At 49.9% G+C, this 14,867-nt stretch overlaps 1 protein-coding gene across 1 annotated transcript in view; it reads left to right on the forward strand.

Moving 5' to 3' along the window:
• GLP1R (glucagon like peptide 1 receptor) overlaps positions 1 to 14,867 on the forward strand; it is a 293,472-nt gene that overhangs the window by 5,966 nt on the left and 272,639 nt on the right. The window contains exon 3 of the mRNA XM_068233438.1: positions 5,406 to 5,487. Coding sequence (XP_068089539.1) covers positions 5,406 to 5,487 — 82 coding nt within the window. The remainder of the gene's footprint in view (positions 1 to 5,405; positions 5,488 to 14,867) is intronic.

Genomic DNA, 14,867 nt, shown 5'->3' on the forward strand with positions numbered 1-14,867 from the left:
AAACAAAGCAGACCGTGTTCATCCCACGTTTTTTGGAAAAACAGCCGATAAATTGCGCTGGACGTTCACAGGGACAGAAAGTCTTTTTTTTCTCTAGGTTGTATTTACTAGTGGCGGTTAATAGACTTTTCAGTACATGCAGAACCCGGAGCGATCACGTGTCTCTCCCTTGTAATGATAGCGGCACACGTTCCGGCCACGCGACTCACACCAAGAATAATCACACGGCAACTTTCTCCAGAGTCCCCGCTCCCCTCCCCCACCGCGCTGCTATTTTTACCATTTCATTATCCTTTTATTTAGAACACATCATCAAAAAAATATAATCTGTACGGTTTTATTAGCTTTCTGCAGTCTGAAAAAAATAAATAAAACAAAATTAGTAAATACGCCATCATGCTGGCGGTGTATCAGTGGGGAAAACAGCTTCAAATCCTCAATACAGGGACAGCTTTTATGTGCATTTCACAAAATTATTATTTTAAATGTATTATGTATAAAAAAGTTTGGTACTACAACAGAAAAAGAGTAAACGCTCAAATTTAAGGATAGATAATTTCTGAGATAAACAAATTAGTTGAGATAAAGCAACATTAGTAGGCAAATTAGTAGAGATAAATCTTGAAGACAGACAGATACGGTAGGGATGATCGCCGATCGCGCCGGGCTCCTGCTGTTACAACCCACTCGCACTGCTGTCGGTATGACAGTCAACAGAGCTCCGTGATTCAGTGTTTGCCATAGGTTCTATATTACCCAGATATGCCCCTGCCTCTGGGGCTCAGGAGGCTAAGCGGCCAGAGACCGCTGGTACCAAAGTGGTTATTAAAGCCCCCAGCAAGCAAGGACATTGGCCTTAATTCACTAAGCTTTATCAAACACTTCATCGAACGTTTGATAATTTACCTCATGGATAAAATCTAATTTGGAATTCACTAAAGTGTTATATATTTATTGAATATTTTATTGATAAAACGTTGCATCTTCAAGGAGAAAACTTAAAGGGAAGGTTCAGGGACTAACTAAAAAAAATAAAAATCCATTTCCACTTACCTGGGGCTTCCTCCAGCCCGTGGCAGGCAGGAGGTTCTGAGCCTGCGCAGTACAGCCCGGAGGACGTCTGATGACGTCATCGCGCCGGCGTGAAACGCACCATGGAGCGCAGAAGAAGCCCGACCTGGCCGCCGGCCTGGCCAGGTCGGGTCGGCCACCGGAGACCACCGGGAGCCTGCGGAGCGGCGCCGAGGGCACCTCCTGCCTGCCACAGGCTGGAGGAAGCCCCAGGTAAGTGGAAATGGATTTTTATTTTTTTTAGTTAGTCCCTGAACCTTTCCTTTAAGGTGGCCATGGTATTGCAAGTGTTGCGCGCATGTGGGCGTTACATCTACTTTTAGAGGGACGCGGCTAGGGGCTTATATACCTGGCTTTGCAGATAAGGCCTAATTAGCTTATTCATGAGGCACAGCTCAAGCAAACCTGCATTCGCTTTCGCATGCCAGGATATACAGGGTTTTGCCAACTAACTCACCGCAAAATGTTTGCCCTGCAGGGGATTAGTTCGCACAGCATTTAGCACTTATCCAGGATCGCCACGTGGAGGCCCCCCCAGGATCCCAGGAAAAGGGGGGCCAACAGGGTACTCCAAGCACTCTCACTCTCAATCCGTTTAGAGCAGAAGTAGTCCAGCCTGATCGGGTCCGCTCTACTTCGCAGGCGACTCACGCCTTGATCACACGATGCACACGATTTCCCAGTGGCTTAACTTGTGCTAGAGCCACCAATTCACATTAAAAGGAACCCTCACCACGCATGCCGTGTGCACTAAATTGCGTGGCAGGTGTGAAAGAGCCCTAATGCACACCCTGTAGTTTGCACACAAGGGGCTCGATTCACAAAGCCGTGCTAATGCATTGCACGCAATGTGAGGCCCGCAATGGTTTACACGCGCGTTACCGCTACACTGCCTCGGTAACACGCGCATAACCTTGTTAGCACACGCGTGTAAACCATTGCGCGCATGAATCTTTGCGCGTGTCACATTGCGTCCTGAATGCCCAGTGAATCGAGCCCAAGGTGTGTGTTGCTTCTATAATGTATTATTATTATTATTTAGTATTTATATAGCCAGTGGCGTAGCTATGGAGCTATGGTTCCCGATGCGAGTTTAACATTGCCCCCTCCCCCCCAGCACTCTATACATAACAATTGATACGGTGCAACAAAACCTGCCAAGGTCATCCACAGTATTATGGCCCATACTCACGGGCTACAATTGTCGCCGCAACACGCGGCGCGCGCGTGTTGCGGCGACAGGTCACCCTTGAGTATGCGGCGTTGCACGCGCGCGCACCCCGAACTGTCGCCCGTCGCTGATGTCGCCAGGTGATTGAAACTTTCAATCGCCTGGCGACAGTCGCCGCCGCAACTGCGCCGCAACTGTCGCTAGTCCGCGTGAGTACGCGGACTAGCAACAGCAACATAATAACAAATAGACGGCGCTTCCGGCGGGGGGAGGGACAACAGCGACAGCTTCCGCCGCATCAGTTGCCAGGTCCCTCCGCCGTGTGTATGCGGAGGGACCTGGCGACGAGCTGTCGCTGCCCTGTCGCGCACACGCTCCCGTGTGCAAGCAACAGGCAGTTTAGTTGCCCGTGAGTATGAGCCATTAGAGGTGCAAGAAGGGGATGGGGAAGAGTTTGTTAATGATTGTTGCTATTCAAAGCATCTATAAAAGTGAATATTACCAGCAAAGGATCAATAAACAGCTAATACTTTGGTTGAGGAAGGGCCCCATAGGGCCCCGATGCGGTTGCTTCCTCTGCAGTCCCTATTGCTACACCACTGTATATAGCGCCGACATCTTCGGCAGTGCTGTGCAGTATTTTGCCCCAGAATGTAGCATGTATTGCTTAGTTTGCTGAACACCCAGTAAAATTTACGTGCGCTGCCTGTGCATGCAGGAATGCAGGATACAGAGAATTATATGCTCATCTGTACGCAAGACAAGTTGTATTTGCATTATGGTAATGAGGAGAGGTAGGTACATCGGTTAGTTCCAGAGGCGTTCTGGCTCCCTGTATTTTTCCCCATCGGTATTTCGGTAAGCCTGACTTTGCGGCTCCGTATGAAATAAATTCGTCACTTATTTAGCACCGGCTCCCCCGCAGGCGTCATGAATAACAAAAGCCGTTTGTGTTTATTGCAATGAAGTGTAAAGTAACAGCAATTTAAATAATATCGGCATTTCAGGCAATGCTAACTACCCGCCGCGTGTTCAGATCCATCCATCTCCTCCGCCGGAGTCTCTCCCTGGGCTTGGATTGCTTCCAAGACGCTGTTAAAACCAATCGCTTGAACTTTTAAGGTACAGTTGGCGCTTTTTAAACACGCCAAACACTTTAAAATGTTTGAAAACTGATCATTGAAGCACTTGAAGCGGCGGCCGCTGGGATGGCGCCGGAGATATGGACGCTCAGGGCAGTCATTTCAATATATATTATCTAGTCTGACAGCCACCCTGGGTTCTGTGTGATTCGATGGGGTGTCATTTACATGAAAAGGGAATATTTGGGGCGGCAATAAAACATTATCTGCTTTGAGATGCGAGCTCTTGGATGGCCCATGGCTTCACATCATTGCTCTCCGATAGAGGAAGTGCAGCGGACATTACCAGTAAATTGAGACACTTTGCGCAATAAATACGATCCATGCGGCGGCAATGGGCCCCGTGCTGGGCATGATAACTGATACAATCATGCGCAGACAGCCAAATCTTCACATAAAACCTCTGAACTCTGAAGGCCGCGGACCACTAAAAGCAATAACAAAGTCCTACTTTTATTAGAAAATTTTGATATACATTAACGCCAGCCTATTGGCGGAGTAATGCGTGCACGATCATGCAAACATGGGTGCCCCTAGGCACCCGCGGGTGTACTCCGATTATTAGTTAATGCAAACCTATTGTTTTAAAATGGCTGTTTTAAGTGCAAAAATAGGGTGTTTTAAAACGTCCATTTTGCATTAACTAGTTAAAGGAGGATTCAGTGGGGGTGACAGGCTGTCACCCCCACTGACAGACTGACAGCTGTTTCGCGTATTCAACGCTTCCTCAGAGGCTATTGTTTAAAATGAAATAAACATGGCAGCCTCCATATCCCTCTCACTTCAGGTGTGCTTTAAAGAAAAACCGTAACCAAGAATTGAACTGCATCCCAATCAGTTGCTGATACTCCCTTTCCCATGAGAAACCTTTTCCTTTACACAAAAGGATTATCAGGGGGCTCTCATTGGCTGATATTGTCAGGACCACGATTCTGGCATCACACTGTGGGAGCCTTGTTGCATTGTGGGAAATAACAGCTGTTTACAGTTTTACTGTTTCCACCTGCCAACAAAATGCAAGCAGCATCTCCTTCCACTGACATCACCTGCCAGCAGTAAAAATGTCACCATATGATAAATGTCAGAATGTAAATCAGGGAGAGGAAAGATTTTACAATGGGCAAACACTGACTAAATCATTTATACATAATTATTGTAAAAATGAAGCACTTTTTTATTACATTATTTTCACTGGAGTTCCTCTTTAATCTTGTGGTTGATCTCTCTCGGGACAGTTAAAAATGGCGCACAGCGCCAGATGAATAAGAAGGGCGCCCCATAGACTTGCATTATATAACGCTATTTAGCGTTATAAGTGTTAAAAAATGGCGCAGGCAGTGTGCCTTACACTTATAACGCTAAATAGCGTTATAAAGCTTCAAAATTTCTGAGGACAGAGGGGTCGGGGGGAAGAGAGAGGCAGCGGACACTGAAGGGCATAGGCAGCGGACGAAGATGTGTTCAATATGCATACATTACCTTGTCCCGGGCCGCCGATCGCTCCTTCCCTCCGCTCCTTCACTTCCTCCATTCGTTTACTGTAGTCCTGCAGCCGGCCAATCACCATGCGGTTTCAGTCTCCGCATGGTGATTGGCCGGCTGCTGGACTACAGCAAACAAACTAGAAAGTGCAGGAGCGGAGGGAAGGAGCGATCGGCGGCCCGGGACAAGGTAATGTATGCATATTGAACACATCTTCGTCCGCTGCCTATGCCCTTCAGTGTCCGCTGCCTCTCTCCCCCAACCCCCGCTGCCTATACTAGCGACCCGCAGCCCCCTGCTTGCTTTAATGGCGTACCGTGCTGAAATAAATGTAGCATAAAACGCTATTTACCGTTTTAATGTATTTTCGGTAAATAGCGTTTTATGATACATTTATCGGCAGAACGGTGCGCCATTTTTCTCCCTGCGCCATTTTTAGATGGACCCGATCTCTCTGCCACACTCAGTGAAGCAGAGGTGGATTATAGGAATATCTTTCCATACAGTTTAATTAAATATCGTGAATATTGTCTTATCAGGGGGTACGAAGGTTGTGCTACATGATTGGAAAACTCTTAACAAACGTCTCCAGTGAACGTGAATATATGAAGCCTGCAGAGCGTGAGCAGCCAGGCTGAACCCCTCTCCATACATACAGAGCGGCAATCAGCCCTGTGGCCTGGTGTTCAATGTATGTGTGTGTATATATAATCCACAGGGGCTCCCCATACATCGCCTCTCCTTTATTAGCTTGTAATACCTCACTGCACATCCACACATTTTCAATAAAAAAGCCAATTTCACTTCCCCTGTTTTGGGAACTTTTAATCTCCTTGAGAAAACTATACATTTTCTGCACGACATGTGCAGCTTCTAACTTTCAATATACAGGTATGTGAGTCCAGCCGGCCGGCAGAAAATATTACAGACTGGGCTCTTATTGGTCTTTCATAAACTAGATTAGAAACTAGGTATTATAGCAGATTCTGTATATACAGTATATATGGTACCTGCGCTTCCAGCCAATAAGGAGGAGGGGGGGGGGGGAGTAGAAGGGGTTACTATGATTATATCTTTATATTTATATAGCACCAACATCTTTTGTAATGCTGCACATAGTACAAAGCAAATAGTGTGGAGCAGAGATACTGTACATGACAAGTTCCAAACTCTGTGCAATCATGACATCCAGCAATACAAATACACACACGGCTGATGTGTGGTTTGAGACATCACCAATTCTGGTTTATGAAACTCTAGAAGGAGGTCCCTGCCCTAGTGAGCTTACACTCTAGAGGGTAGTGTGGTGGAGACGCTGGGGAAGGTGACACGGGGTTAGCTGATGAGGTAATGAACCTCCAATCACTGCTGGATCTACCATTATGGGACTTGAGGCAAAGATTTCAGAGCGTCACTCCCTAGAGGTGGTGAACGGATAATGGGCCCTAAAAAAACCTTTCTGCTCTCTCTACCATTGTTCTAATGACTGAATGTGTCCACCACACAGATAAAGAATTATACAAACTTAAGAATTTGTGCACTGTCCCTGTTCCCCAGGGTTTGAAGAAAACATCTGTCTCAGTCTGCAGCAATGTTCTGATGACTTCATGTACAAAGTTACAGGCAAAACAGTCACACGGGGAAAAAAACTTGTAGGCTATCCCTTTCAGCGAACCCTCTGAAGACATTCCTTAGATTTACACACAGGCTAGTGACCTTATGGTGTCTGATTATGGACAAAGTTGTGAGTGTAATGCTGGATACACACGGTTCGTTCCGGCGCTCGATTCCCGTCGATTTGTTTATTTCCGACATGTCCGATTCGTGGTTCGATGGATTGTTAGGTCGATGTGCCATACTTTACATGGCAATCGACCTAAAAATCATCGAAATGCGCTCGGAAATGTTCGGGAAAAATCGATTAGTTGGGAATCGAGCGGCGCATTCGATGCGGGAACGAACCGTGTGTATTCAGCATAAGAGCAATCTTTATTATATGTCTAGACTCTGGAGATCAGATTAATCGAATCTGCCTGGAATTAGTGTTGGGCGAACAGTGTTCGCCACTGTTCGGGTTCTGCAGAACATCACCCTGTTCGGGTGATGTTCGAGTTCGGCTGAACACCTGACGGTGCTCGGCCAAACCGTTCGGCCACATGGCCGAACTAAGAGCGCATGGCCGAACGTTCCCCGAACGTTCGGCTAGCGCTGTGATTGGCCGAACGGGTCACGTGGTTCGGGCCCGAACGCGCTCTGATTGGCCGAACGGTCACGTGGTTCGGGTAAATAAATACCCGAACCACGTCATATCTCCGCCATTTCTCTGTGGGTTTAGCTTTGGGTAGGCAGGCAGGGTAGTTCGCTCTCCAGCCACGCTAGCCAGGGTCCCCCCCAGTCATTGTGTCGCTGCTGGGAACCAGGCGCGGAGCTAGGGGGGGTCGGGGTAGGACAAGTGCCCCGGGGCGCCTGGTCCCCGAGGGCGCCCTCAGCCTGGCTGAGCTGCGGGTTTTTTTTTTTTTTGCGGCGGAGGGGAGGGGAGCAGCGCAGAGAAGAGGGAGAGCTGTGCGGACGGTGGGGAAGGGGGGCCATATCCCCCCTCCTTCCCTCACCTTAGGTGCTCTCTCTCTCCCTCGCTGTCCCCTCCAATGTCCGGGTGGCTGGCCTGGCAGCGGCGGGCGGAACTCACCTCCGTCTCGCTCCAGCGCCGGCCGGAAGTTCGAGTGCGCAGCCGCTGCTCTGGTCTGGACCAGACCAGAGTAGCGGTAGATCCATCCGGCGCTGCGACAAGACGGAGGTAAGTTCCGCCCGCCGCTGCCAGCCTGAGCCACCCGGACATTGGAGGGGACAGCGAGGAAGGGACAGCAGCTCTTCTCTGCGCTGCTCCCCTCCTGCTGGGGAGGGGGACACCTGACCTGGCTACCTACTCTGGGCACATATACCCCTGGCTACATATACTGGACATATATCCCTGGCTACCTACTCTGGGCACATATACCCCTGGCTACCTACTCTGGGCACATATACCCCTGCCTACATATACTGGGCATATACCCCTGGCTACCTACTCTGGGCACATATACCCCTGGCTACCTACTCTGGGCACATATACCCCTGGCTACCTACTCTGGGCACATATACCCCTGGCTACCTACTCTGGGCATATATACCCCTGCCTACATATACTGGGCATATACCCCTGGCTACCTACTCTGGGCACATATACCCCTGGCTACATATACTGGACATATATCCCTGGCTACCTACTCTGGGCACATATACCCCTGGCTACCTACTCTGGGCACATATACCCCTGCCTACATATACTGGGCATATACCCCTGGCTACCTACTCTGGGCACATATACCCCTGGCTACCTACTCTGGGCACATATACCCCTGGCTACCTACTCTGGGCACATATACCCCTGGCTACCTACTCTGGGCACATATACCCCTGGCTACCTACTCTGGACACATATACCCCTGGCTACCTACTCTGGGCACATATACCCCTGGCTACCTACTTTGGGCATATATACCCCTGCCTACATATACTGGGCATATACCCCTGGCTACCTACTCTGGGCACATATACCCCTGGCTACATATACTGGACATATATCCCTGGCTACCTACTCTGGGCACATATACCCCTGGCTACCTATTCTGGGCACATATACCCCTGCCTACATATACTGGGCATATACCCCTGGCTACCTACTCTGGGCACATATACCCCTGGCTACCTACTCTGGGCACATATACCCCTGGCTACCTACTCTGGGCACATATACCCCTGGCTACCTACTCTGGGCATATATACCCCTGCCTACATATACTGGGCATATACCCCTGGCTACCTACTCTGGGCACATATACCCCTGGCTACCTACTCTGGGCACATATACCCCTGCCTACATATACTGGGCATATACCCCTGGCTACCTACTCTGGGCACATATACCCCTGGCTACCTACTCTGGGCACATATACCCCTGGCTACCTACTCTGGGCACATATACCCCTGGCTACCTACTCTGGGCACATATACCCCTGCCTACATATACTGGGCATATACCCCTGGCTACCTACTCTGGGCACATATACCCCTGGCTACCTACTCTGGGCACATATACCCCTGGCTACCTACTCTGGGCACATATACCCCTGGCTACCTACTCTTGGCACATATACCCCTGCCTACATATACTGGGCATATACCCCTGGCTACCTACTCTGGGCACATATACCCCTGGCTACCTACTCTGGGCACATATACCCCTGGCTACCTACTCTGGGCACATATACCCCTGGCTACCTACTCTGGGCACATATACCCCTGCCTACATATACTGGGCATATACCCCTGGCTACCTACTCTGGGCACATATACCCCTGGCTACCTACTCTGGGCACATATACCCCTGGCTACCTACTCTGGGCACATATACCCCTGCCTACATATACTGGGCACATATACCCCTAACTACATATACTGGGTACATATACCCCTGGCTACATATACTGGGCATTTATACCCCTGGCTACATATACTGGGCACATATACCTCTGGCTACATATACTGGGGACACATACCCCTGCCTACATATACTGGGCACATATACCCCTGGCTACCTGTTCTGTGGACATCTCTACCCCTGGCTACCTGTTCTGGGGACATCTATACTGCTGGCCACCTATTCTGGGGACACCTATAGACCTGGGGCTACCTATTTTTGGGCAAGCATTGCTGTCAGATTGAGTGTATTTTGGGAAACTGCTGCCAGGTGAGAGGTGTCTACCATATTAAGGGGACATTCTGCCTATTTATGTGAAATGCTGTCTATTTATGTGCCTCATGACTGCTGAATTTGTCTTGTTGGGGGCCTCATGGTTACTGAATTTGTCTTGTTGGGGGCCTCATGATTTGTTGGGGGCCTCAAGATCGCTGAATTTGTCTTGTTAGGGGCCTCATGATTGCTGAATTTGTCTTGTTAGGGGCCTCATGATTGCTGAATTTGTCTTGTTGGGGGCCTCAGGATTGCAAAATTTGTCTTGTTGGGGGCCTCATGTTTGCTCATGATTGCGGAATTTGTCTTGATGGGGGTGGGGGGCTCATGATTGCTGAATTTGTCTTGGAACATGCTGGAAGGTACATACTGAGGGAGGGTGGGTGAGCGTGAGCCTGCTAACCTCCATGTACATTTGAAGGGGCGTGACCAAATGTGGAGTACCCATAACCACGCCCACATTTGGTCACGACCCTTCACCTTAGGGGGCGCATTAATAGTCTTTGTCCCCGGGCGCTGAAAACCCTAGCTACGCCTCTGCTGGGAACAGTAGTACACCGCTCGCTCAGCCACACTATATATATAGCATTGTTTACTGCCACTGTGTACCTCGCTCAGCCACGCTATATATAGCATTGTGTTTTCTGACACTCTGTGTACACGGCTTAGCCTGACTAATATAGCATTGTGTGTACTGCCACTGTGCACCTCGCTCAGCCACGCTATATATAGCATTGTGTTTTCTGACACTCTGTGTACACGGCTTAGCCTGACTATATAGCATTGTGTGTACTGCCACTGTGCACCTCGCTCAGCCACGCTATATATAGCATTGTGTTTTCTGACACTCTGTGTACACGGCTTAGCCTGGCTATATAGCATTGTGTGTACTGCCACTGTGCACCTCGCTCAGCCACGCTATATATAGCATTGTGTTTTCTGACACTCTGTGTACACGGCTTAGCCTGACTATATAGCATTGTGTGTACTGCCACTGTGCACCTCGCTCAGCCACGTTATATATAGCATTGTGTTTTCTGACACTCTGTGTACACGGCTTAGCCTGACTATATAGCATTGTGTGTACTGCCACTGTGCACCTCGCTCAGCCACGCTATATATAGCATTGTGTTTACTGCCACTCTGTGTACACCGCTCAGCCAGACTATATACCATTGATTACTGACACTCTGTGTACACCGCTCAGCCAGACTATATACCATTGTTTACTGACACTCTGTGTACACCGCTCAGCCAGACTATATACCATTGTTTACTGACACTCTGTGTACACCGCTCAGCCAGACTATATACCATTGTTTACTGACACTCTGTGTACACCGCTCAGCCAGACTATATACCATTGTTTACTGACACTCTGTGTACACCGCTCAGCCAGACTATATACCATTGTTTACTGACACTCTGTGTACACCGCTCAGCCAGATTATATAGCATTGTTTACTGACACTCTGTGTACACCGCTCAGCCAGACTATATTGCATTGTTTACTGACACTCTGTGTACACCGCTCAGCCAGACTATATACCATTGTTTACTGACACTCTGTGTACACCGCTCAGCCAGACTATATACCATTGTTTACTGACACTCTGTGTACACTGCTCAGCCAGACTATATACCATTGTTTACTGACACTCTGTGTACACTGCTCAGCCAGACTATATACCATTGTTTACTGCCACTCTGATTCTGCTGGGAACAGTAGTACACCGCTCGCTCAGCCAGACTATATAGCATTGTGTTTACTGCCACTCTGTGTACACCGCTCAGCCACACTATATAGCATTGCGTACTCTGCCAGTCAGTGTGTATATTGCTGGGATCAGTAATACTCCACTCACCGTCAACCACTATATGAGCTCAACATGAGTTTCCCAGAGACCTCCGCTGTGAGCAGCACTCCCAACAACAGCAACAGCCAACGCCCCACGCAAGCTATAACATCCACCCCAGCAGCCAGTGGTCAGCAGCAGCCCTCCCCGGAGGAGAACGTTGTGTCCATCGGTCCGTCGCCAGAGCGATTAATGAGGGCTGCCATTGAGGAGATAATGGGGCCTGATGTGGAGGAGGAGGTCTGGCTCAGGCCAGCATCCCAAGTTAATGTTGAGGACGATGAGGGGTCTGTGTCTGGGGATGTTGGGGTGGCAGAGGTGGTGGGTGGGTCAGACTCAGGAGAAGAGTTGTATGATGAGGATGATGATCGGGACCATCTGTATGTGCCTCAGAGTCCGACCCCGGAAAACATGTTGTATCGTGTGTTTAGGTACTAAAATCTGCGTTCCCTCCCAGTAGTGTTGGGCGAACAGTGTTTGCCACTGTTCGGGTTCTGCAGAACATCACCCTGTTCGGGGTGACTATATAGCAGACTATATAGCATTGTGTTTAATGCCACTCTGTGTACACGGCTCAGCCACACTATATAGCATTGTGTTTACTTCCACTCTGTGTCTGCTGGGAACAGTAGTACACCGCTCACCCGCCACTGTATAGCATTGTGCTCTGTGTCGCTGCTGACAATAGTGGTACACCGCTCACCCACCACTGTATAGCATTTCTGTACTGCCACTGTACTGCTGCCAGTCAGCGTGTACTTTAAGGATAAGTGAAATGAGGAAGAAATCCGGTGAAAGAGGGAGGGGCAAGGGAAGAGGTGTTTCCCCTGACGGTTCACGTACAGGCCACAGGGGAGCACCCAAGAAAACCCACTCAATACCGCCCATGTTGTCCAGGACAACAACCCTCACAGATCCAAAAGAACAGGACCAGATAATTACTTGGATGACCTCTCAAGCGTCCAGCAGTGGGTTAAGCAGCACCAGCACATCACGCACGAGGTCCGAGTCCTCAGCCAGTTACAAGGAGCCAGTGGGCACAAAGCTGACACAACCGGCAGCGACACCACGCACACAACTGCCAGATAACCAGACGACGTTGGAGTGAGCTGCGCAGAGGTTGTTCTGGGGAGCTCTACTCCACGGCGGCGGCCCCCCACAATGACATATGACGAGTTTGAGGAGATGGAAGAGGAGGGTATGGACAATGTGGACATAGACCCAGATTTTGTTTGTGAACGAGAACATCGCCGTCGTAGCAGCAGCACAGATGAGTCTGTTGAGGAACCCACTGCTGCACGAGTTCGCCTTGTGCCACAAGGTAGGCGGCGCGCAATTTCAGGCACCGCAAGCATGGAAGTTCAAGTGAGAGGCAAAAGAGGCGCAAACAGAAATCGCCAGCAAGGCAGGTGCTCCAAAGTCTGGGCTTTCTTTGAAGACTGCACTGAGGATGTTACCATGGCGATTTGCAAGGTGTGCAAGACCCGCCTGAGCAGGGGGAAAAGTATTAACAACCTCTCCACCACCAGCATGAGCCGCCACATTCTATCCAAACATCCCACTCTGTGGGCAAACGCGGCAGGACAGGGTACCACCAGCAACACTGCCTCCCTTGGGTTCACCAGACTCACCACCAGACCCGCCTCAGCAGCAGCAGTAGCCCAGCCATTGCGTGGTTCACAACATTCACAAACATCAGACGATGCTGACACTGTCACTTTCCGGACTAGTGCTCTTGAGGTCTCCCAGTGTTCATCAAACACAACAACCAACAGCCCTTCGGTGTGCAGCCCTACGGTTGAGTTGTCTGTCTTTGAGATGTTTGAGCGCAAGAGGAAATTGCCAGCAAATGACCCCCGGGCCGTGGCAGTAACAGCCAGCCAGCATAGCCAAGGTTCTGGCCTGCGAAATGCTGCCATATCGAGTGGTGGAGACAAACAGCTTCAAGGGCATGATGTTAGTGGCCATCCCACGTTACGTGGTTCCCAGCCGCTACCACTTTGCGCGCTCTGCAGTGCCTGAGTTGCATGAGCACGTGGTCAGCTAAATAACCCGAAGCTTGAAGAATGCCGTTGCCTGCAAGGTTCACCTCACCACTGACACCTGGACGAGTGCGTTCGGCCAGGGTCGATACATCTCCCTTACCGCGCACTGGGTGAACCTTGTGGAGCCTGGCAGCGATTCCTCACCTGCTACGGCACGGGTGTTGCCCACGCCGCAAACAGCTGCACCGCCGTCCCTCCCACTGGATAACAACAGCAGCACCTACCTCTCTGACTCCTTCTCCTCCAACGCATCTCAAAGCTGTACCTCATCCGGAAACGCTAAGTCAGCACCAGCAGCAGTAGGATCGTGGAAGCAGTGCAGCACAGCTGTTGGCATGCGTCAGCAAGCGTTGCTGAAGCTGATCTGCCTTGGGGATAAGCAGCACACAGGGGAGGAAATTTGGAGGGGAATAAAGGAACAGACGGATTTGTGGCTGGCACCGCTGGACCTGAAACCGGGCATGAAGCTAGACACCTGGCACGAACTGGCAATGTACGCAATAGAGGTTCTGGCTTGCCCGGCAGCCAGCGTTATGTCGGAACGCTGTTTCAGTGCTGCCGGAGGCATCGTCACAGATCGGCGTATCCGCCTCTCCACAGAAAATGCAGACCGTCTGACTCAAATTAAAATGAATCAATCCTGGATTGGAAACGACTACGCAACACTCCAGGACCCCAACCAAGTAACATGACCAATGAACATCTGGGATGGTTTAGCGTTTCCGGTCCCTGTTTATTGAACCTCTCATCTGTATTACATTTATGACTGCATGGCGGCAAAAAGCATTGCTGCTATATCCGCACGCTTTTTGTCCATGCAAGGCCTGGGTTGTTGTGTCTCAAAAAGCATGGCCTTCTTCTCCTCCTGCGCCTGCTCCTGTTCCATCACGTGTGCTGCTGCTGCTGGGTTAGCGTTGCCGCCCGGTCCCTGTTTATTGAACCTCTTATCTTTATTACATTTATGACTGCATGCATGGCGGTAAAAAGCATGCTATCCGCACGCTTTTTGTCCTCATGCAAGGCCTGGGTTGTTGTGTCTCACAAAGCGTGGCCTTCTCCTCCTGCGCCTCCTCCTGTTCCATCACGTGTGCTGCTGCTGCTGCTGCTGGGTTAGCGTTGCCGGTCCCTGTTTATGGAACCTCTTATCTTTATTACATTTATGACTGCATGGCGGTACAAAGCATGCTATCCGCACGCTTTTTGTCCTCATGCAAGGCCTGGGTTGTTGTGTCTCACAAAGCGTGGCCTTCTCCTCCTGCGCCCCCTCCTGTTCCATCACGTGTGCTGCTGCTGCTGCTGCTGGGTTAGCGT

This window comes from Hyperolius riggenbachi, chromosome 4 (genome assembly GCF_040937935.1).
Source record: "Hyperolius riggenbachi isolate aHypRig1 chromosome 4, aHypRig1.pri, whole genome shotgun sequence".
Classification (NCBI taxonomy): Eukaryota; Metazoa; Chordata; class Amphibia; order Anura; family Hyperoliidae; genus Hyperolius; species Hyperolius riggenbachi.